This window comes from Puma concolor, chromosome C1 (assembly GCF_028749965.1).
Source record: "Puma concolor isolate L17-30 chromosome C1, mPumCon1.1.hap2, whole genome shotgun sequence".
Taxonomy (NCBI): domain Eukaryota; kingdom Metazoa; phylum Chordata; class Mammalia; order Carnivora; family Felidae; genus Puma; species Puma concolor.
The window spans coordinates 9,389,227-9,414,383 of NC_141674.1; the positions used below are offsets into that span (position 1 = coordinate 9,389,227).

Sequence of the window (25,157 nt, forward strand, 5' to 3'; positions counted from 1 at the left end):
TAAAAAAATATAATGTGTATCTCTTTGTTGGTATATGGTATAGAAAATATTGCCACCATACCTTCTTTTATTTTTTAAGTGTGATATTCTTTAGCTCTTTGAACATATGTATGATAGCTGCTTTGAAGTCTTTGTTAAGACATCTGGGTGCTCTCAAAGGAAGTTTCTGTTGCCTGTGTTTTTGCTTTTTCTTCTGTATGGATCATATTTCCCTGTTTCTTAAAATGTCTCATTTTTTGGTGATGTTGAAAACTGAGATATTACAATGTAGCAACGATAGATTCCCCTACCCCTTCTCAGAGCTTTTTGCCCATATTGTCTGCTTATTTGTTTAGTGACTTGGATGGACTATTTCAGTTACATGTGTTTCCCTCAGTGTGCAGTTCCTTTTTTTTATTTTTAATTTTTTTAATGTGTATTTATTTTTGACACAGAGAGACAGAACATGAGTTGGGGAGGGGCAGAGAGAGAGAGAAAGAGAATGAGATACACACACACAGAATCCGAAGCAGGTTCCAGGCTCCGAGCTGTCAGCACAGAGGCCGACGCAGGGCTTAGATTCACGGACCATGAGATCATAACCTGAGCCGAAGTCGGGATGCTCAACTGACTGAGCCACCCAGGCGCCCCAGCTTCTTCTTTTTTAAGTTTATTTATTTGGGGGGGGGTGAGGGCAGAGAGAGAGGGAGAGAGAGAGAATCCCAAGCACGCTCTGCACCATCAGCATGGAGCCGGATGCGGGCCTCAAACTCACAAACTGTGAGATCATGACCTGAACGGAAGTCGGACGCTTAACCCGCTGAGCCACCCAGGCGCCCCTCAAGTGTGCAGCTTCTGATGTCACTCCTCAGGGGGTACAGCGTCGGGCCGTGTACCATCAGCCTGGGATGACACTGTTTGCATTAGAGCTCTTTTTGACCTTCCCAGATCTCTCTGTTAAGCTACCTGCCTCTGTTAATTGCAGGCTAGTGAAGTAGTTAGTCACTAGCCCAGTAGCCCAGTAGCTCTCAACAGCACCCTGGGGCACAAATTGCCTCACAGGGTTCTGCAGGCTCAGCTTCTGTACTGGGGGTGGCTCCTCCAGTCCTCTAATCCCGTAGTGCATGTGGTTGCGTAGCTCCAAGCTTCCGTGGTGTAGACAGCTGCTCTAACCCCGGCTCCTGAGGTAGCTTTCCCTTTGCAGCCCCCCGGGGTAGTTTCATTTCAGAGTGCTCCCAGCAAGACACCACCCTGCGGAAGAATGGCTTTAAAACGGCAAGTTTGGAGCTGAGAGGCAATCAACTGATGCCTGGCAAAAACTCAGATGTCCAGCAGCAGCAGAAAGAATAAAAAGTTGTGGTGTATTCATACAGTGGCATGCTATCCAGGAAGGAGCATGGGTGAACCCATATACACGACGTGGAAGAGACATCCAGCACGACGCTGAGTGAAAGAAGCCAGACGTAAAGGAGTCCCCTCTGCGTGATTCTATTTATAGAAAAGTCAGAAATCAGCCACATGAGTGTGGGCTGTTAAAGGAAGGACAGTGGTTGCCTTTGGTGGGTTTAGTCATGGGCAGGGAGCGGTGGTGATGGGGAGAAGGGACCCCTAGTTGCTAGAGATGTACCGTATCCTGGTTTGGGTGCCGGTGTTTGGGTGCGTTCACTGTGAAAATTCTTCGAGCAGTGTATTGCACGATTTATGCAGTCTTCCACAGGCATTTGTGTGCATACGTTTATTTATAATAGGTAAGTAAGATTTGCTTGAAAAAGGATATTTGCATGCTCCTGTTCTTTGCCGCGCTATTGCCAATTCCTCAGCAGTCTATCTCCTTTCAGAGGAGGGCACCGAGATGCAGAGAATAGAGAGAACTTATCCAAGGCCACTGAGCCAGTAAGCTGAAAAGGCGGGATTCAAACCCAGGCAGGCTGGCATCTGAGTAAGTCCTCTTGACTCTCGGCCATGCTGCCTCTCCCCACAGCCTGGACTTGAATGGGGCCAGGGCGGCAACCTGGCATGAGATGTGCTTTGGCCAGCCCAACCATGCCATGGTGAGGAAAGCTGGCCGATTCTGCATGGGAAGGTGAGGCCACAGAGGCCTGCGCAACTATGTGAGGCCTTTCCCTTAGGGGTCTTGGGCAAGACTGGTTTTCTTGGAGCTTTCATTGCTCAGAGAAATAGTCCCTCCAGCTCCCATTGGCCCTGTAAGATGCCATGTTAGCCCACTGAATCACGGCTAAGTCCAAAACCAGTGGGAGCAGAGAGAGAGCTGGTATAGCGGGTCCACGTTCTCCTAACACAAGTGTCCAAGCTCCTCTTTCTGGAGAGGCAGCTGCTAGCAACCTTGGGAGCATGCTTGTCTTGTGCCTGGTGCTCCTGTGCACCTTTTTTTTTTTTTTTTTTAAATTTTTTTTTTTTCAACGTTTATTTATTTTGTTTTTGGGACAGAGAGAGACAGAGCATGAACGGGGGAGGGGCAGAGAGAGAGGGAGACACAGAATCGGAAACAGGCTCCTGGCTCTGAGCCATCAGCCCAGAGCCCGACGCGGGGCTCGAACTCCCGGACCGCGAGATCGTGACCTGGCTGAAGTCGGCCGCTTAACCGACTGCGCCACCCAGGCGCCCCTCCTGTGCACCTTTTTTGTGGGAGTCTTCGTCTGGACTGTCCTCCAGCATTTCCTCACCGTAGATGTCCTCTCTACCTTGCAACATCCCGCCAAGTTCAGATTTCTGCATTGCCTGTTCTTGTGTGCTTTAACTTTGGTGAATTTGTTCTCGGGCTCTGTAATGGGTTGGGTCTCCCTTCCTCTCTCCCCATAACTTGCCCCTCCTTTCCTCTTCAGACTCTCCCCAAGACATATTTTGTTACACTCTCTTTTGTGTCTGCAGCTCTGTTTCCCTCCCTCTTCACTTCCCTTCCTCTCTCTGCCCCTCCCTCCTTTTCTTCCTTCAAACACTTACTGAGCACCCATCACCTGGCTGCTTTCTGAGGATTCTAAAAGGATTGCAGACCCAGCCCCTTCTTCTACAGGGTTTTCAGCCTGACAGGGAACCAAACCGCCTTAAACCAGCCTCTTTTGCCCTCTGCGCACTCAGCTGCCTGTAGGCTGTCTCCTCTGAATACAGTGTAGGCACATGGAAGGCAGGGACTGCTTTAACTACCTTTGCGACATTGGCCACAGGCACAGACCTGCCACCTGGTAGGTGCTTTCCATTTGCTGATCAAGACATAGGTGAATCTATCCAGCATGTCAGAGGGGTCATGCTGGCCAGGCTCTGAGCAGGGACTAGGGTTGGGGATAGGACGGCACATATTTAGAGCTGCAACAGGTTTGGAAACAAAGGCTTGGCATCTGGTAGGAGGCAGACCACTGGTTTTAACCCAATGTTCCAACCCCTGGGTGTTATCAGCCCAACAGTTCACACTGCTTACTTGGGATGGAGGGCAACTGTAGAAGGAGGAAGACAGAAGGCCTCACTTAGCTGATAGCAGAGTGAAAGGTAAGGAGCCCAGATGGTAGGCAGCCTGCCAGCATGTGCATCCCAGCTCTGGCTGTGCAATCTTGGGCAATGCACTTGACCTCTCTGTGTCTATTTTCCCATCTGCGAAAGGAAACAATGGTGTCCATCTCACCAGGATGGCAAAAGAATTAAATGACACGTGATAAGGGCTTCCTATGTTTGGTAAAGAAATAAAATATGTTTATGTGCTTCTGGAATGTTCCACCATGGATGTGGATGACTCTTAGAGACATGAACACCTCTAGTTTATAATTTCAGAAATGTTACTGACTCAAGGAGACAGGCTGAGGGCAAAACTCTCATCTCTGTTATTTTTCCTGGCCAGGCACTTCACTGGAAGTCGGTCTGTCTCAAACCAGTGGCTGCCATTGCACGGAATTATGGGCCAGTTTGAGACCCAGAAAAAACCAAGGCCTTTCCGACCTTGTTTTCTCCTAAAGAGTAGCCCACAAGCTGCAAGCACCTGCTGATGACCGTGGCTCTGGGGCACTCACAGGAGGCTCGCAGATGGACCTTGGAAGCAACACAGCCCGTTATTTTGCCAGCAAGGTGGGCTTATTCAGGAAGAGTAGAGGAATTGCAATTGGGGACATGCAAGTTATGGCAAACCACCTGCGAGTCCAGAGATCAAAGGAGAGAAGCTTCTTTACAGAGAAGTGGAGGGAGGTGGGAGGGGCTGCTTTGAATGAAAGTCCATTGGAGGAAAGTGTGAGGTCAGGGAGGGGCAGTTTCTCATTGGCTGAGTTGTGGTATCTTCTTATTGGCTGAGCTTGTTGCTGGGCAAGAAGTTCCTTCCTTCCTCCTGTTGGCGGAGGCAAGCAGGCTTCTTCTGCCCACAAGGTGATGCAAGTCTTCTCGCTGGTCTCCAATCACGATGAGCGGCACCACGCGAGGGCTCCCCCTCCTCTTCCCAGGGGGTTTCCTTGTCCAGCTTCACGGCCCTGAAGGGGGAGCTTCGCTTGTGATGTCTCATCCTGATCCCTCCAGCGCTGGCTGGGTGCCCCCAGGACGCACTGCCCATCACGGGGTGTCCATGATGAAGATAATGATGTTCGGTGGAGGGAGACACACGGGTGACCACATCCATGTACTAAAGCCTTGAGGGGTTCTGAAGAAATCTGGGCAGGGTACTTAGGGCCTCCAAGGAGGCAGCAGCCATTGCTGTGAACAGGAAGATACAGGTCAGGGATGGCATCAGTCAATGAGAACATGGACTTGAGCTTGGATATGAAAGTCCGTTTGGTGTTTCTCCACCTGCTAGGCAGGTAGAAAGGCTTCCAGGAAACAATGTGAGCCACGGGTGAGTACATGGAGCATGGGGGGAACTGCAATGGAGGAGGTGAGCGCTGGAGCCCATCTGAGCCGACAGGAGGCATCTTGACGTCAGGGTGCTCGGAGCTGAGCTGGCCAGTGAAGGTCCGAGCTGGCTCAGTACAGAGGCCTGGTGTCCTCAGATGTGGGCTAAGCAGGCCATCTCCAACCAGTTCCTCACCTCACTTTCCTCCAGCTCAAGCAGGGAAATGAAGGTTTTGTTTGGAGTTCTCTTTGGAGAAATCAAAGCCTTGGATGTCTCCACGGAAGGAATGCACTGGGGCATCCCAGGGGACCTGGGACAAGACCCAGTGGGTGTGAGCAGGAGAAGGACTGGGGATCACGCTTGCCAGGACCCACCAGTGAGACACTCATCGTGAGTGGTCATATCTAATCCCCAAGACTCCTCCTTGGGCTGTGGACACCATTCTATTTTGTAAAGGAGGGAAATCGAAGCTCAGAGATGGTTAGTTTGGCGATAAGCTAAAACTTGAGTTCAGATCTTCCTGACTCCAGAATCCAAGCTCTTTCTGGTTTCGTGGTTGAGAACACATGTTCTGCATGTTACTCCTTGGCTGGCAGGCAGGGCACTTGACCTTGGTTTGCCTCAGCTCCCCCATCTACAAAATAGAGCTGATAACTCTGCTTGACTTAGAAGCATCACTGAAAAGTTTCATCCAGTTTATAACCACTCGGACCACTACTGGCATGCTATAGGTGACTCATAAATGATGCACTTCCCTTGGGACAAGGACACACTTAATGTGTGGTCCTTGGAAGAGATGATTCCAGTGGTTGGAAGGCAGTGAGTACATGCAACATGATAACTTGTAACTATATTTCATGATTTATTCAGACATTTGTTTGTTTATAGCTAGAGTGACTATATTAGTTTGAAAACAATGGAATTTTATACACATTTGGCAAATAAATGGCCATGTGCCATTGCACCCTTCTTCTGAGTCAACAGCAGGCGTCCCTAATCCCATTACTTTCTTTTGTTGAACACAAACATGGCTTAAGAATCTGTCATGGCGCAGGCTCCGGGCGGGCAATGTTGGGTGTTGACCCAAGTGATGACCCTTTTTGCCATCTGAGGCTGGAGAGCCAAAGAGGAAGGTTGCCTGCCAGTTGCCTTGAACAATTGGCTTTGTACAATTCAGTGCCCAACCATTCAGCCTAAACATGGTCAAGATCTTTGGCCAATTCATACCGTTATTCAATCAAGATCGTTTGGGAGGAAGTTCTGAAACCCAAACCTTCTATGTGGACACAATCCAGAGCCTGTCCTTCCTGATGAGCCTTACCCAGATGAGACAGATGAGAAACTGCAAAAACATCCTAGCAATTACAGGTGACAGGAGTCCTCTACGATCCAGATGGGTCCTGACCTCTCCTAATGTCTCCCTTTCTTTCTCTTACGCCTGACAGGGGAATATATTTGAGAGGCTGGGAATCTGCTCCAGGCCCAGATTTACCCAGTTATTGCATGGTTTTGTGAGAATAAAAAAGGATGCTAGACTTGTAGTGACTGACCTGTATTTTGGGACCATACCTGTGAGGCTGTTCCAATCCAAGGCAGAGTCCTCCAGCCCCTGGTGAGGCATCATCTTCTTCCACGGAGGAGGCGGGTTCATGGGGAATTTGGGTAAGGTGCTTCCCTGCAGCTTTGTAAAGGAAGAGCTTCATCTGTGTGTACAACTTGGCTCACCCTTCACTGAGAACCTTTTTAAGAGTAACTCAAAGGAATCAGCGGTTGGAGGCTTTTAAAAAACAAAAAAAATTATTTATTTATTTATTTAGAGAGAGTGCAGGGGAGGGGCAGAGAGAGAGAGGGAGACAGAGTCCCAAGCAGGCTCCGCACTGTTAGCACAGAGCCTGACACGGGGCTTGAACACATGAACTGTGAGGTCATGACCTGAGCTGAAATCAAGAGTCAGGACGCTGAACTGACTGAGCCACCCAGGTGCCCCAGCGGTTGGAGATTTTTTATAGGAATCCCAGGCTGAGTGCTTTGGGCTCAAGTAAGCAGATGACAATCTATGCGAGAAACGTTCTTTTCTGTACTATAATGGTCTTGGTCAAGGTGAGGCTAGTGCTGTGTCTCAGTGGGGCTTTCATGATGCTGGGGTGTTGACTGCTCTCTTCCCTCGCCACCCACAGCTTTGGCCCGTCTTATCCGTTTTCCACCCACAGTACATCCCAAACCCATGCATCTCTCCCTGGCCCTGCTACACTACCATGATCCAAGACCCCATGTTCTCTCTTGCCTCGGCCCCCTTGACCCTCACACCCCACAACCCCCCCCCCCACACTTCTGTTGCCCCTCAATCCATTCCTTCCCTGGCAGCCAGAAAGAGCTTGTAAAACTACAAGTCAGAGCTTGTCGGTCCTGGGCTAAACCCTTCTTGTGGCTCTCCGGTGCCTTTAGATGGAACCGAGCCCTCGAGCCCTGACAGCTTTGGAGGTCCTGCCCACCTTTCCAACCAGGTGCACGGCGTCTCCCTCCTCCCAAAGCAGTTCACTGTGCTCTAGCCACGCTGCCTGCCTCTCAGACACTCCAGGCTCCTCCCCTCTCTCTCTGAATCTTTGGCACCTGCTGTTCTGGCAGCTTCCGACGATGTCTCTCCCCTCCTGACTTTGCATGACTGGTGGACCCTTATTTGTTCATTCAGTCTGGCCTCAAATATCCTCTCCAGAGCGGCCTCCCTGAACATCTTACCTAAGGCACGGTCCCTTAGAGTTCCATGCCCATCTCCATCCCTGACATCATCCCTTTAAATTTCCCTCATGACGCTTGTCGTGGTCTGAATTTATCTTGTTCCTTCGTGTATTTCCTCATTTTCTGTCTGTCTTCCCCAACTAAAAATGGAATCTCCCAGAGTGCCAGGAAGACTTGTGTTTTGTTTGCTGCCTTATCTCCAGTGCCTTCCTTGCCTGTGGATTTTAATTTTTGAATGACTGTATGAGTTCACGAACACAAAGATGGATGAATGGATGGGTGAATAACTGGGTGAAAGGATGTGTTCATGGACGAACAAATGGGTGGACGGATGGCTGCCCAAAGTTGCCCATAACTTCCCTGAGATTAGGGTGTGCTGCCACCTGGTGGTGGAAATAGCAATAGCCGCATTTGCTGCCGGGATGCTCTCCTTTTTTTCAGAAGTTAACAATGGACATCTCCCATCTACCGGCCCCCGAGGTCATGCTTCCCTTTCAGAGATCCCCCGGGAGCACCCCATTAGTTGGCTAGGACTGTTAGCCCTCCTCTGTGGGGCATGATGTTATTTTAAAAGTGAAGCGAGGCTTCATTTGGGAAATATTCACCCGGTATTTACCTTGTGTCATATCCTGTTCCAGGTACAGGGGACCGAGTGGAGAACACGAAAAACTCTCATGGAGCCTACTCAAACGAAGAGGCTGGGCAATGAAAGAGAAAGCAAATAAATAGGGTAATTCCACAGAGTTATGGCACAAGATGATGGGATAGAAAATGATTCATGTGCATCTTTAGTTTTTCCAGAGGAAGCTTCTCCAAAAAGGTAGAATTTGAACTCAGGTCCAAGCAACTGATGAGGAGGAATAAGCCCCATAGAGGCTGGGGAACAGCATTCTAAGCCTGTAGGGATAGGGGCAGGCAAATGGGGCCCTTGCCTGGGGCTCGATATTTAAAGGGGCACCAAGAAACTCAGTCTTCAAGATAATTTTATGCACTATTTTCACCTTTTTAATGTTAATTTATTTTTTTTGAGAGAGAGAGCGAGAGTGAGTGGGGGAAGGACAGAGAGAGAGGGGGACACAGAATCCGAAGCAGGCTCCAGGCTCCAAGTTGGGAGATCATGACCTGAGCCAAAGTCAGATGCCCAACTGACTGAGACACCCAGGTGCCCCTTTTTTATGCACTATTTTCAAAAATTCAATATTAATGCAAAAAATATATGGTGAACAAAATAACAACGTTTATCTAAAGGCGGGATCCAACAGGGCCAGGCGAATTGTACAAATGCAAAGTAGGCTCTTGTCTATGTAAGATCTTCATACGTCCTTCATCACAGATACTCGTGGCATTTGCTTTGATTCCTTAAAAGATTGCACCAAAGTATTATTTATCTCAGCTGCAGAGTGTCTTGGTGGCCCCTTAGTTTTGTGCCCAAGGCAAGTGCCTGCCTCACTCTGTCCCAGCCCAGTTAAGTCTAAGCAGAAGAAACAGCAAGTGCAGAGCTCCAAAACGGGCTCGAGGGAGAGAAAGAATGTCAGGGCAGCAGAGCAAGGAGGCAGGGGAATGATGTGGGAAAGGCCAGCAGCGGTCTCCACCCTGGCTGTGCTTTGAACCCCCTGGGGGGGGGCTTTGAGTCATACCCACACCAAGGTCCTGCCCACGCCACTGTCCGTCTCAGGGGTGGGGCCCAGGCATCAGCATTTTAAAAAAGCTCCCAGATGGCGCTAATCTGCCAGCAGGGCTAAGGCCTCTTTGGGAGCTGCCTGTTCCACTCAGTTTTGTCCCCTCCTCCGTCACGTCCCTCAAAGGGTGATGATGAAGCTGGGGCACTTCTCCCGGTCTGCTCAGTCATTCACCACCGCCCCCGAGGCTGGAATTTGGGAACTCCTGCTGCCCGTGCTACCCACCCCAGAGACACTGGTTCAATTATTTGGGGCTCAGTCTGGGCACCAGGACTTGGAAAACCTCCCTGGTACTTCTATCTACAGCACAGCCAAGGTTAGAAACCACGGAATTAGAGGCTTATTTGGCACAGATACTTGTCTGGTGCTGTACCAGGATGGCCAATGGACTGTTGATAACGGACTTGTCTGAGAACCTCAGAGGTACCCCTTGACTAATAGAAATGGCCCATGGGGTGCCTGGGTGGCTCAGTTGGTTAAACGTCCAACTTCAGCTTAGGTCGTGATCTCATAGTTCGTGGGTTTGAGCCCCACATCCGGCTCTGTGCTGTCAGCTCAGAGCCTGGAGCCTGGTTCGGATTCTGTGTGTGTGTGTCTCTCTCTGCCCCTCCCCTGCTCATGCTCTATCTCTCTCTGTCTCTCAAAAATGAATAAAATGTTAAAAAAAAATTAAAAATAATAAAAATGGTCCATCCAACCATCCCATATTTCTTAATAACATACATTTGTATGCATGCGTACGTAATTACCATTAATATTTTAGAGCAGGCATGCCTACCCTCCCTGGCCTTGGTTTTGTCTGTTTCAAATCGCCAAGCCTTCCTGGTCCTCAGTTTCCCCCCCCCCCCCCCACTGTGGAAGAAAATGTTGCAGCTGGTGAGCCCTGAGGTGCATTGGAGTCCCGACATTCAGGAGACCATGGCAGGTGTCAGGTGTCTTACGTGGCCTGGCTTTTTGGTTTTGCCCAGGCAGAGCCAGCTGGAGTCACTGCAGAGGAAGTAGGGAAAGGAACGGAAAAAAAATGTCACACCCAAAGCGGACACTGCTGGCAGGTTCTCCTCGGGGACTAGGGTGAACAGTGCTGGGCCCTGCATGGGGGTGTTGACATCCCTACAGGCCACTCAGGGCGGCTGCTGTGACCGATTCTGTCTTGCAGACTTGTACCACAACCTGTGCAATTTTCTGGCCCTGGAGACTGATTCTGTGCTGCTGTCGATTGGGTGAGCTGCTGGAGAAAGTCAGTGGGTGTCACTTGGGTGGAAGAAGGTAGGGAGGAGCACGTGGATGATTTGTAGAAGAGAGAGAGGGGCCCTAGCCCCCAAGAGGCACTCTCGCACGTACATGCACGGACACAGGCACAGCGCCGTTCACGAGAGCAAAAACCCAGAAAGAAGTCACATGCCCACAGCAGGGGTGTGCACGAACAAACTGGGGCATGAGACAGCAAGTGCTGGTGAGGAGGTGGAGAAAGGGGAACCCTCACGCACTGTTGGTGGGAATGCAAAGTGGTGCAGCCACTGTAGAAAACAGTATGGAGGTTCCTCAAAAAGTTAAAAATAGAACTGCCCTATGATCTAGTAACTGTACCACTGGATACTTACAATTAAAAAGGATAGATGCACCCCTGTGATTACTGCAACATCATTCCCAATGGTCAAATTATGGAAGTAGCCCAAGTGTCCATCGGCAGATGAATGGATAAAGATGTGGTGTATATGCAACGGAATGTTTTCCAGCCACAAAAAAGAATGAAATCTTGCCATTTGCAATGATGTGGTTGGAGCTAGAGGGTATTATGTTAAGCAAGACAAAGTGACACTATATTAAATGTACATACAAGTGATTCAGCACTTACATGTAACACCTAATGCTCATCAGAACAAGTGCCCTCCTTAGTACCCATAACCCATTTAGCCCATCCCCCACCCACCTCCCTCCATCAACCCTCAGTTTGTTCTCTGAGCCTCTTACGGTTTGCTTCTCTGTCTCTCTCTTTTTTATTTTGCCCTCCCTTGTGATCATCTAGTTTGTTTCTTAAATTCCACGTATGAGTGAAATCATATGATATTTGTCTTTCTCTGACTGACTTATTTCGTTTAGCATAATACATTCCAGCTCCATCTACGTCGTTGCAAATGGCAAGTTTTTGTTCTTTTTGATCACTGGGTAATACTCCATTGTACGTCCACATCACATCTTTATCCATTCATCAGTTGATGGACATTTGGACTCTCCCCATAGTTTAGCTACTGTTGCTAAGCAACAAATGCTTTTTAGTATAAGCATCTGCCATGTTTTTTTCTACTTTTTAAAAAATTTACATCCAAGTTAGTTAGCACGTAGTGCAATATGATTTCAGGAGTAGAATCCAGTGATTCATCCCCCACGTATAACACCCAGTACTTAGTGTCTTCCTTAATTCCCCTTGCCCCTTTAGCCACCCCACTCCCCAAACCCCTTCAGCAACCCTCAGTTTGTTCTCTATATGTAAGAGTCTCTTATGTTTTGTCCCCCTCCCTGTTTTATATTATTTTTGTTTCCCTTCCCTTATGTTCATCTGTTTTGTCTCTTAAAGTCCTCATGTGAGTGAAGTCATAGGATTTTTGTCTTTCTCTGACTAATTTCGCTTAGCATAATATCCTCTAGTTCCATCCATGTTGTTGCAAATGGCAAGATTTCATTGTTTCATTGCCAAGTATATGTATATATATATATATATATATATATATATATATATATATACAAGTATATACAAGTGTATATATATATATATATATATATATACACACACACACATATGTATACTACTCCACTATATATATATACCATATATATCATATATATATATATATATATATATATACACACCATATCTTCTTTATCCATTCATCTGTCAATGGACACTTGGTCTCTTTCCATATTTTGGCTATTGTTGATAGTGCTGCTATATACATTGGGGTGCATGTGTCCCTTCAAAACAGCACACCTGTATCCCTTGGATAAATGCCTAGTAGTGCAATTGCTGGGTCGTAGGGTAGTTCTATTTTTAGTTTTTTGAGGAACCTCCATACTGTTTTCCGTCCGCAGTGACTGCACCAGATTGCATTCCCACCAGCAGTGCAGGAGGGTTCGCCTTTCTCCGTATCCTCGCCAACAGCTGTTGTTGCCTGAGTTGTTAATTTTAGCCATTCTGACTGGTGTTAGTTGGTATCTCATTGTGGTTTTGATTTTTATTTCCCTGATGATGAGTGGTGTTGAGCATTTTCTCATGTGTCTGTTAGCCATCTGGATGTCTTTGGAAAAGTGTCCATTCATGTCTTTTGCCCATTTTTTTTTCACTGGATTATTTGTTTTTTGGGTGTTGATAAGTTCTTTGTAGATTTTGGATACTAACCCTTTATCTGATATGTCGTTTTCAAATATCTTCTCCCATTCTGTTGGTTGCCTTTTAGTTTTGCTGGTTGTTTCCTTCTATGTGCAGAAGGTTTTATCTTGATGAGGTCCCAATAGTTACTTTTTACTTTTGTTTCCCTTGCCTCCAGAGACATGTTGAGTAAGAAGTTACTGCAGCTGAGGTCAAAGAGGTTTTTGCCTGCTTTCTCCTCGAGGATTTTGATGGCTTCCTGTCTTACATTGAGGTCTTTTATCCATTTTGGATTTATTTTTGTGTCTGGTGTAAGAAAGTGGTCCAGGCTCATTCTTGTGCACATAGCTGTCCAGTCTTACCAACACCATTTGCTGAAGAGGCTGTCTTTATTCCATTGGATATTCTTTCCTGCTTTGTCAAAGATTAGTTGGTCATACATTTGTGGGTCCATTTCTGGGTTCTCTATTCTGTTCCACTGATCTATGTGTCTGTTTTTGTGCCAGTACCGTACTGTCTTGATGATTACAGCTTTGTAATACATCTTGAAGTCCAGGATTGTAATACCTCCAGGTTTGGTTTTCTTTTTCAGGATTGCTTTGGCTATTCATGGTCTGTTTTTGGTTCCATACAAATTTTAGGATTGTTTGTTCTAGCTCTGTGAAGAATGCTGGTGTTATTTTGATAGGGATTGCATTGAATATGTAGATTGCTTTGGGTAGTATCGACATTTTAACAATATTTGTTCTTCCTATCCAGGAGCATGGAATCTTTTTCCATTGTTTTGTGTCTTCAATTTTATTTCATAAGCTTTCTATAATTTTCAGTGTATAGATCTTTCACCTTTCAGTGTATAGATCTTTTGGTTAGATTTATTCTTAAGTATTTTATGGTTTTTGGTACAATTGTAAATAGGATTTATTCCTTGATTTTTCTTTCTGCTGCATCATTATTGGTGTATAGAAATGCAACCAATTTCTATGCTATCTATAATTTTATATCCTGTGACTTTGCTGAATTCATGGATCAATTCTAGCGGTTTTTTCGTAGAATCTTTCAGGTTTTCCATATCATGTCATCTGCGAAGAGTGAAAGTTTGACTTACTCCTTGCTGATTTGGATGCCTTTTATTCCTTTGTGTTGTCTGATTGCTGAGGCCAGGACTTCCAATGCTATGTTGATTAACAGTGGTGAGAGTGGACATCCCTGTCGTGTTTCTGACCTTAGGGGGAAAGTTCTCAGTTTTTACCCATTGAGGATAATATTAGCAGAGTGTATCTTGTATATGGTTTTTAATCTTGAGGTATGATTCTTCTATCCCTACTTTCTTGAGCGTTTTTATCAAGAAAGGATGCTGTATTTTGTCAAATGCTTTCTCTGCATCTATTGAGAGGATCATGTAGTTCTTGTCCTTTCTTTTATTAATATGACACATCACATTGATTGATTTGTGGATATTGAACTAGCCCTGCATCCTAGGTATAAATTCCACTTGATTGTGATGAATAATTCTTTTAATGTATTGTTTGATCTGGTTGGCTAGTATCTTGTTGAGGATTTTTGCATCCATGTTCAGCAGGGAAATTGGCCTTTAGTTCTCCTTTTTTGTGGGGTCTTTGTCTGGTTTTTGAATTAGGGTAATGCTGGCCTCACAGAATGAGTTTTGAAGTTTTCCTTCCATTTCTATTTTTTGGGACAGCTTCAAAAGAATAAGTGTTAACTCTTCTTTAATGTTTGCTGGAATTCCCCTGGAAAGCCATCCACCCCCGGACTATTGTTTTTGGGGGGAGATTTTTGATTACTAATTCAATTTCTTTACTGGTTATGGGCCTGTTAAAATTTTCTATTTATGGGTCTTTTAAAATTTTCTATTCTTGTTTCAGTTTTGGTAGTTTATATTTTTCTAGGAATTTGTACATTTCTTCTAGATTGCCCAATTTATTGGCATATAATTGTTTATAATATTCTCTTAGTATTGTTTGTATTTCTGCAGTGTGGGTTGTTATCTCTCCTCTTTCATTCTTGGTTTTATTTATTTCGGTCCTTTCCTCTTTCTTTTTGATCAAACTGGCTAGGGGTTTATCAGTTTTGTTAATTCTTTCAAAGAACCAGCTTCTGGTTTCATTGATCTGTTCTATTGTTTTTTTGATTCTGATAGCATTGATTTACATTCTAATCTTTATTATTTCTCATATTCTGATGGTTTTGGGTTTTATTTGCTGTTCTTTTTCCAGCTCTTTAAGGTGTAAGCTTAAGTTGTGTATCTGAGACCTTTTCTCTTCTTTAGGAAAGCCTGGATTGCTATATACTTTCCTCTTATGATTGTCTTTGCTATATCCCAGAGGTTTTGGGCTGTGGTATTATCATTTTCATTGGCTTCCATGTACTTTTTAATTTCCTCTTTAACTTCTTGGTTAACCCATTCATTCTTTAGTAGGATGTTCTTCAGTCTCCAAGTATTCGTTGTCTTTCCATATTTTTTCTTGTGGTTGATTTTGAGTTTCATGGCATTGTGATCTGAAAATATGCATGGTATGATCTTGATCTTTTTGTATTTGTTGAGGGCTGATTTGTGTCCTGGTACGTGATCTATACTGAAGAATGTTCCATGTGCACTTAAGAAGAATGTGTATTCCACTGCTTTAGGCTGAAATGTTCTGAATACATCTGTTAAGTCCATCTGGTAGAGTGTGTCATTCAAAGCCATTGTTTTCTTGTTGATTTTCTACTTAGATGATCTATCCATTGCTGTAAGTGGGGGTGTTGAAGTCCCCTACTATTATGGTATGATTATCAATGAGTTTCTTTATATATGTGATTAATTGATTTATATATTTGGGTTCTCTCATGTTGGGGGCACAAATGTTTATAATCGTTAGCTCTTCTCGGTGGACAGACCCCTTAATTATGATATAATGACCCCTTTCATCTCTTGTTATGGTCTTTATTTTAAAATCTAGATTGTCTGATATAAGTATGGCTACTCCAGCTTTCTTTTGGCAACCATTAGCACGATAGATGGTTCTCCATCCCCTTACTTTCAATCTGAAGGTGTCTTTAGGTCTAAAATGTGTCTTTTGTAAACAGCATATATATGGATCTTGTTTTCTTATCCATTCTGTTATCTTATGTCTTTTCACGGGATAATTTAGTCCATTGACATTTAGAGTGAGTACTGAAAGATATGAAATTATTGCCATTGTGTTGCCTGTAGAGTTGGAGTTTCTGGGGGTATTCTCTGGTCCTTTCTAGTCTTTGTTGGTTTTTGTCTTTTTTGTTTTCTTTTGTCTTTTCTCCTCTCAGTGAGTCCCCTTAACTTTTTCTTGCAGGGCTGGTTTAGTGATCATGAACTCCTCTAGTTTTTCTTTGTCTGGGAAACTTTTTATCTCTCCCTCTGTTTTGAATGACAGCCTTGCTGGATAAAGAATTCTTGGCTGCATATTTTTCTGATTCAGCATGCTGAATATATCCTGCCACTGCTTTCTGTCCTGCCGAGTTTCTGTGGATAGGTCTGGTGAGAACCTGATCTGTCTTCTCTTTAAGGTTAAGGACTTTTTTTTCTTGCTGTGTTCATAATTCTTTCCTTGTCTGTGTATTTTGTGAATTTGACTATTATATGCTTTGTTGATGGTTGGTTTTTGTTGAATCTAATAGAAGTTCTCTGTGCTTCCTGGATTTTGATGTTGTGTCTATCCCCAGGTTAGGAAAGTTTTCTGCTATGATTTGCTCACACAACCCTTCTACTCATTTCTCTCTCTCTTCATCTTCTGGGACCCCTATGATTCTGATGTTCCTTTTTAATAAATCACTGATTTCTCTAATTCTTATATCATATTCTTTTGCCTTAGTTTCCCTCTTTTTTTTTCCTGCTTCATTATTCTCCATAAGTTTGTCCTCTGTATCACTGATTCATTGCTCTGCTTCATCCATCCTTGCCACCATGGCATCCATTCGAGTTATAGCATTTTAATTTAGTCCTAACTAGATTTTACTTCTTTTATCTCTGCAGAAAGGGATTCTATGCTTTTTTCTTTTTTCTTTTTTTTAATGTTCATTTATTTTTGAGACGGAGACAGTGCACGAGTGGGGGAGGGGCAGAGAGAGAGGTGCGTGCGCGCGCGCGCACACGCGCATACACACACACACACACACACACACACACACACACAGAATCCAAAGCAGGCTCCAGGCTCCAAGCTGTTAGCACAGAGCTTGATGCGGGGCTTGAACTCACAGACCATGAGATCATGACCTGAACTGAAGTCAGACGCTTAACCGACTGAGCCACCCAGGCACCCCTATCCTTTTTTCAATTACAGCTAGTATTCTTACTATCGTGATCCTAAATTCTAGTTCAGACATCTTGCCTACATCTGTGTAGATTAAGTCCCTGGCTGTCATTTCTTTCTGTTCTTTCTTTTTGGCTGAATTACTTTGTTTCATCATTTTGGAGGAAGAAAAAGAATTAATTTAATAAAATAAAAATAAAATTAAAAATTAAAAACAACACACAAAAATCAAATGAAGGAAGCTAGGTGTGTTTTGGTCTGGTTGTTGAAAGAAGCTTGATAGAATAGAGAAAAAAGGGAAAGGAAAAAAAAGTAGAAAAGAGGGAAAAATTAAGAAAATGTTTAAAAATTTAAAAAATGTATACAATAAAATAGAATAAAATGAAATTAAGAAAGTAAAATAGACTAAAAATTTACAAAAAAATAATAAAAAAATATAGTAGAAAAAAATTAAAGAGAAATCTTTTTTTATAAAAACAGAAAATAAAAAATAATTTTTTTCTCTTTCTGTATCCAAGAATAAGAAAAGAAAAAGAAATGAATAGCTGGACCAGCAAACAGAATGAAATCTGAGTGAAATTACATCCAGTTTCCCCTAGAAGTCAAACTATGGGCACTTTATAGTCTGTAAACTAAGCAGGCAGAGAGGCTTGTGGTCATCCTCTAGGGCTTGGTTGGTGGAGATGGACAAGGTTTGGTGTAATGGCTCCATTCTCCACTAGGTGGCACTGCTTAGCTTACTGGGGTGGATTGTTGTGGCGTGTGGGCATGTATGTATGCCCGGGAGATGTGAAAATGGCATCACCCTGCTTCCCAGTCTCTAGCATTAGAACTCTGTGCTCTCCCCAACTGGCAATCAAACACCCCTTCTTTGTCTTGGACTTCCATCCACTCCCTGCTTCTACACTGTCCACAATCAAGCCATCAGCCTGCCAGGCAGCACCTCCTTCCCAAATTTTTTCTCAGATGGGACTGTGTTTCCAAACCCCTCACTTCTGAGGGCCCTGCGGCTTGAACTCACTCTGACCCTCGCAGGGAGGGTCTTGCTGAGCAATGGCCAGGTGCTGGCCCATGCTGCTCCAGAGGCCCAGAGACTGTGGCCAGGTGCCAGCCTCCCTAGAAAAAGTTCACATGATTGTGTGGCAGCAGTGGTTCAGAGGCTATGGTAAATCACAACACACACCTGGCGCCAGTCTTCACCACACCCTAATGTCCTTGTTCCAACACCAGCAACATGGCTGTAATCTGGGGTCCACTGGGACCTTTGCCTGTGGGGAGACTGCATGGCCTCTACCAAATGTCCTCTCTGCAGAGGAGCTGCCTCTCCCCATGTGGCCTGACGACCCCTTGGACCTTGCTCTCTGCTCCTGAAGATTCGCCCTTCCCAGCAGAGCAGCACCAGGTATTGAGCTGCGAAGTTTCTGGCTCTGTACTCCCCTATTTATAGAGTCCTAATGGTATTGAAACCCTCTCCTTTCTCCTTTCTCCCTTTCTTATGAAGATGTTTCCTTGCAGGTGTTTCCACTCTTTCTCTTTGTCTCCAGCTGCTTTTGGAGGGAGTGCTTTTCCTGTAATCTCCCCCCAAGTCTCTGTCCTCTCTCTGCAAATAAAAACAGTTCCCTACCCTCTGCAGCTTCTCTCTCCCCCAGCTCACCTCTCTGCACCATGTACCTGCCAAGTTCTGTTGCTCAAGTTATGCAGATTGTTGTGTTTGTCCTCAGATCAATTTTCTAGGTGTGCAAAAATGGTTTGGTGCTGATCTGGCTACATTTCAGGGACGAGTGAAGCAGAGAGCTTCCATGCTGCCCTGCCATCTTGGCCTCTCTCCCCTACCGTGTTTTAAATGACCTTTGGGAGAGGAACAGGGAAAAATAAATCCATGTCATCTTCTTTCTGAAACCAGAAATTTGAGTAATTACTAATGTATCATATTCTAAACCCTTTTCAACATGAGTAAAAATTCTCCTAAACAAACAAAAACTAAGCTAAACTAAACTAAACCATGGCACAGTGAATATTATGTTACACAGCCATTAAGGTATTATGGATGATTACATAGCCATTTAAATAAATGAACTGGAAGGGCACACCAGAATGTGAATGAGTCTTGGCAGTATAAAATTAAGTGAAAAACATTCAAATAATTACGTAAGTCTGGTACTCTTTTTATCAAGTTAAAAACAAAATCAGAAGAGTATTTGTAAGGACTATGCATAGACATTATAAAAGTACATGAAAAGGAAAGAAAGGGAATGGTGAATACAGGATTGAAGGTCAAGGTCACTGTTCCCTCAGATGGCGAAGGAAGCGAGGTGGGATGGTGGTGGGGGTATGATAGGGTTGGCCAAAGGTTATGGTCAAGGTCCTGGCTGTTGTTTGGGTCTGATGGTTCTTCAGGTGCTTATTTTGTTAAAACAACTACTTACCTACTTAACTTTGGGGTCCAATGCTGGGAGTGTCCCGAGACAGAAGAAGACAGTGGGCAATAGTTTCAAGAAGTTAGAGAAACTAAAAGCTGTCCTTTTAGATTCAACCTCTACCACAAGGCCCCTCAAACCCTGGCTGCCCCCAGGCATCTGTGCAGCTTAAAGCAACTTACTTAGCATCTCTGGTCTTCTCAAATTTGAGGAAGACAGTGTCTGACTGATAGAGGCTCTGTCACACTCTACATCTGAGAAGCCCTTTGTGATAATGAAAATGCCCCTTGAACACACGGAAATGTTAATAAACACCTGCATGAATATTTGTAGGAGATTGCTTAGGATATTGTTGTTTGATATAGTTATAGTTGAAAAGACTTAGGACATGGGTTTTGATACAGAGGCTGGTGGAGGTTGGAAGACAGGTAAGGTTCTTCAATCTGCCAGGGTGACTGCAGGTCGGAAAAGATGTCCAGTGTCTGAAATGCTCCCTGGTTTCTCATCAAGACATAATGAGACTCCCTACTTAAGCTCCTGGAGAATCTTTTGACTTTCACCCCTACCCTGAGTGGGCAAGGGTGGGCATTTCTGCCTCTTTCTAGTAGGTCGGGATTCTGCTAATGGAAAGCATGTAATATTTGTTATTTCTTTTATACTGCCATATTTGTATATTTAACATTTAGTAGGATGTGTATCCTTCTAGAAATAGAAAAATGGAGGCTGAAGTTTGTGTTTGCTGCTTCTAGGTGCTGAGCACATCTCAATACAAGGACCCTACTAAATAGTATATGTTTTGCTAAGTTTAAATGGAAAGCTATGTTGATAACATTGATTTATTTATCAACATATTTTCTCATTGAGGCAATGTTGCAGGGTTGCAGTCAATCAAACTCTATCCTTAAAGATGATGCCTTAGAGCAACTTTTAATGGAAACAAAAATCAAGATCTAATAGGAAGTGGTGGCTTCCAGACTGGGTTGCTTAGGACACTGGGATTCCCTTCGTTTTTTTAAGGGTGGCCAGGGAGGTCAAAGAGGAAGAAGAATGAGTGAGGTGTTCAGATCCCTGCCCCTGGGCAAAGCTAGAATGACTGACCACTACTCACTTATTTTATACAGTGGGGGTCCTTGTATCATTTTAATAAGAAAAAATTAGAGGGTCTGGGTGGCTCAGCGATTGAGCGTCCAACTTCAGCTCAGGTCATGATCTCACAATTAGTGGGTTCAAGCAAGCTTTGTGTCGGACTCTGTGCTGACAGCTCAGAGCCTGGAGCCTGCTTCGGATAATGTGTCTCCTTCTTTCTCTGCCTCTCCCCCGCTTGCGCTCTGTCTCGCTCTGTCTTTCAAAAATAAATCAATGTAAAAATTTTTTTTTGAAGAAAAGCAATGTTGCTGTTCTAACGAAGTTTGAAAGCCACTATTCTAAGGTGTCAGTTTTCTTTATGCGTCCCTTCCAAACTTAATCTTATAAGTAGAATGCACTTTCTTTTACAATGCTTTTAAATGATAGGTTGTAAGAAGAGAAAACACATTTAGCAACAACTTCAAACAAAAATTTGGGATAACAGCCATGTTTTTCATAAAATTTCTAATCAAAGCAGTTTAGCCAAAGGGTTTCTATTTTTTAAATTGATTTCTTTCTATTATCTCAATCTTGATTTGTGCATTAGTTAGCTTGTGTTTTACTATTTCTGTAAGTTCAGCACCACGCCCAGCTTTATTGAAATATAATTGACATATAACATTGCATAAGTTTAAGGTGTATAACGTGTCAGTTTGAGACACTTATATATTGCAAAATGATTACCATGATACCATTAGGAAACATCTCCATTCTATCATGTAATTATTGTTTCTTTTTTGTGGGGAGAACATTTAAGATCTACTCCCTTATAGCACATGTATATATTTATATATTTATATTTATATTTAGGGTTAGAGAGAGAGGGAAGGAGAGAATCCCAAGCAGACTGCACTGTTAGTGCCTAGCCCTGTGAGGGGCTTGAACTCATGAACCATGAGATCATGACCTGAGGCAAAATCAAGTGCTGGCCACTCAACGGACTGAGCCACTCAGATGCCCCTAGAAGTTCATTTTAAAGTCCTTTCTCTTTGCCCTTGAATTCCTATGAGGAGACACACTTTGAGGGCTTAGAGCAGCCTTCAGGATGCTCTCCACAGCCAGAGCAGAATCTGTTTCCTGCCTGTTTACCTTTCCTCCACCTTCACCCTCAGGGTATCTCCCAAACCTCTCCCTCTTTCCCCAACCCCCAGATAGAAGACAGCTCTTTTTTTTTTTTTAAAGAATTAAGAGAGTGACATTTATTTATTTATTAAATTTATTTTTTATTTTTTAAAATTTACATCCAAATTAGTATATAGTGAAGCAATGATTTCAGTAGGTTCCTTAATGCCCCTTACCCATTTAGCCCATCCCCCTCCCACAACCCCTCCAGTAACCCTCAGTTTGTTCTCCATATATATGAGTCTCTTTTGTTTTGTTCCTCCCTGTTTTTATATTATTTTTGTTTCCCTTCCCTTATGTTCATCTGTTTTGTCTCTTAAAGTCCTCATATGAGTGAAGTCATAGGATTTTTGTCTTTCTCTGACTGACTAATTTCACTTAGCATAATACCCTCCAGTTCCATTCATGTAGTTCAAATGCCAAGATTTCATTCTTTTCGATTGCTGAGTAATACTCCATTATATATACGTAGCACATTTTCTTTATCCAGTCATCCATCGATGGATATTTGGGCCCTTTCCATCAACTTTGGCTGTTGTTGATAGTGCTGCTATAAACATGGGGGTGCATGTGTCCCTTCGAAACAGCACACCTGTATCCCTTGGATAAATGCCTAGTAGTGCCATTGCTGTGTCATAGGGTAGTTCCATTTTTAGTTTTTTGAGGAACCTCCATACTGTTTTCCAGAGTGGCTGCACCAGCTTGCATTCCCACCAACAATGCAAAAGAGATCCTCTTTCTCCACATCCTCGCCAACATCTGTTGTTGCCTGAGTTGTTCATGTTAGCCATTCTGGCAGGTGTAAGGTGATATCTCATTGTGGTTTTGCTTTGTATTTCCCTGATGATGAGTGATGTTGAGCGTTTTTTCATGTGTCAGTTGCCATCTGGATGTCTTCTTTGGAGAAGTGTCTATTCACGTCTTTTGCCCATTTCTTCACTGGATTATTTGTTTTTTGGGTGTTGAGTTTGATAAGTTCTTTGTAGATTTTGGACACTAACCCTTTATCTGATATGTCATTTGCAAATATCTTCTCCCATTCTGTCGATTGCCTTTTAGTTTTGATGATTGTTTCCTTCACTGTGCAGAAGCTTTTTATTTGATGAGGTCCCCGTAGTTCATTTTGCTTTTGTTTCTCTTGCCTCTGGAGACGTGTTGAGTAAGAAATTGCTGTGGGCAAGATCAAAGAGGTTTTTGCCTGCTTTCTCCTCGAGGATTTTGATGGCTTCCTGTCTTACATTGAGGTCTTTCATCCATTTTGAGTTTATTTTTGTGTCTGGTGTAAGAAAGCGGTCCAGGTTCATTCTTCTGCATGTCGCTGTCCAGTTTTCCCAGCACCACTTGCCAAAGAGACTGTCTTTATTCCATTGGATATTCTTTCCTGCTTTGTCGAAGATTAGTTGCCCATACGTTTGTGGGTCCATTTCTGGGTTCTCTATTCTATTCCATTGATCTGAGTGTCTGTTCTTGTGCCAAAGGCAGCTCTTTAAGTCACTGGGAGAGAACAAATCTTGGTCATTAGATTAAAAAAAATTGTTTTTTAATGTTTATTTATTTTTGAGAGAGACAAAGCATGAGCAGGGGAGGGACAGAGAGAGAGGAAGACACAGAATCTGAAGCAGGGTCCAGGGTCAGAGCTGTCAGCACAGAGCCTGACGTGGGGCTTGAACTTGTGAAATGGGAGATCATGACCTGAGCTGAAGTCAGATGCTTAATTGACTGAGCCATCCAGGAGCCCCTTGGTCATTAGATTTTGATTAAAAAAACCAAAAATTCATCCTGAAAGAAACTTCTGCTTTATTTGAGCTTTACTTTGCTTAGCCTGTTCTCTTTGGGCAGCCAGTGGGACAGCCAGGAGGTTCCTTTGTATTTCCCAGCATCACTAGTTGTTTTGCTCCCACTTCAGATGGCTCAGATAGCTTTCAAGTTGCATAATCTTGTGTGGAGTGTCTACACCTGTGGACAACAGGCAGAGCCTAGTGTTGGAGTCCAGAACCCCTGCCTGTAGGACTAAGGGGAGGTCCTTCATGTCCTCATATGCAAAAGAAAAAAAGAAAAGAAAAGATAAAAATCCCCACCTCACCGGGCCATTCTGGGGATTTAGTCAGAGACAGTCTTGCAAGGGGGAGTTGAGGACATGGTTAAAATGGCTCCCAGTGACACCTGTCCACACTGCTACACTTTTGTTCCCTGCTTGCTCTTCAGGTACGGCAAGCTTCCTGATCACCATTACCCCAGCATTTTCTGAGATTGCCTGAATGCCTCCATTCACTTCCTGAAGGCCCTGGAAACCTACAGGGTGGACCCCTCCCGCTTTGTGATCTGTGGAGACAGCACTGGGAGAGCGTATGTAGTCTGTGTCACCCAGGACCTGGTGGGCAGATCAGATATTTCCCAGATCCGGGCCCAGGTCCTGATTTATCCACTTGTTCAGATCATCAGTTTGCAGCTGCCATCTTACTGGCAGAGCAGAAATGTCCCATCCTGCCCCAGAAGTTCAGGATGACATGTATGTTTAAATATATGGTTATCGACTTTCACTGGTGGGAAGCCATCTTGGATGGTGCCTTAATGCCCCCAGACTTCTGGAGGAAGTACAAGCAGTGGCTCAGCTCTGACAACATACCCAGGAGATTCAGGAAGATGCGCCACCAACCTGTGTTTCCCGGCCCTTTTAATGGGGCTGCCTATCTGGAAAACAAACATCTTTTGGATGTAGAAAATGCCCCTCTGATAAGAGATGATGAGACCATTGCTCACCTTCCCAAGGCCTTCCTGGTGAGCTGTGAGCATGACATCCTCCGTGATGACACCTTGCTCTATATGAAGCGCTTGGAGGACCAGAGGGTCCCCGTGATGTGGTATCAAGTAGAGGATGGCTTTCATGGGTCCCTACTGCTTTTTGACAAGGAAATTTTCTTGTTCCTGTGCTCCCTGAAAATTGTGAATGCTATAGCCAATTATATAAAGAGCATATAGCAACCCTGGGGTGCTGATTAAGGAGATGCTGAGTCAATGCTCTGCTCACATGAGAAGGATAAGTCAGCTTAGAATGGTTTTGCTTAGTATTTCAGAAAATCCAAATTGTGAGCAACACTTGCTAACATTCTCACTCAGGTGAAATAAATATCAAAGGGAGAGACTAATGCCTTTAAAAACTTCTCAAAGCCCTAACACACAAGGTCTGTGAAGAATAAAAGCTAACAACTGGGTATTCTGTCTGTGTGTCTCTAATCATGGTGCATCTATGCTCATGATGCCAACGCAGGGCTTGGGGCCATGGTGCCTGTTGGACGAGGGGGCACCTAATTGTTCTTGGGATCATAGGTCACCAGCCAAATTCCAACACACCAGTTATAGATCAGTCTCCAGCAGGAGAAATGCTGTGGCAATGAAACTCTTGCCTCACTTTAGCCATCCTTGGACACGACTAAAGGCAGGTTTCAGGGGAGGTGGTGGGAAAAGGAGATGGGGAAGAGGGAAGGGAGAAGCAGTGAGGGAAAGAGTGGGCTCTGGGGGGCTGCGAGTGTGGTCTGGGCTCAAGTCTTTAATCCGAATTCCAAAATCAGATTCCTGGCTACCAAGAGGCAGGTTCTCAGAGCTAAGTCTGTCCTGGGAACCTCCAGA

The 25,157-nt window shown here is 44.3% G+C and overlaps 2 protein-coding genes across 3 annotated transcripts in view; both read left to right on the forward strand.

Moving 5' to 3' along the window:
• AADACL3 (arylacetamide deacetylase like 3) overlaps positions 1–25,157 on the forward strand; it is an 81,402-nt gene that overhangs the window by 7,845 nt on the left and 48,400 nt on the right. The gene's annotated exons all lie outside the window — the stretch shown is intronic.
• AADACL4 (arylacetamide deacetylase like 4) lies at positions 1,568–24,936 on the forward strand. Its single transcript, XM_086715718.1, is given in 6 exon segments — positions 1,568–2,363; positions 2,616–2,742; positions 6,244–6,460; positions 10,370–10,433; positions 23,736–24,010; positions 24,013–24,936. Coding segments are annotated over 6 exon segments (1,212 nt in total). The 5' UTR covers positions 1,568–2,331; the 3' UTR covers positions 24,510–24,936.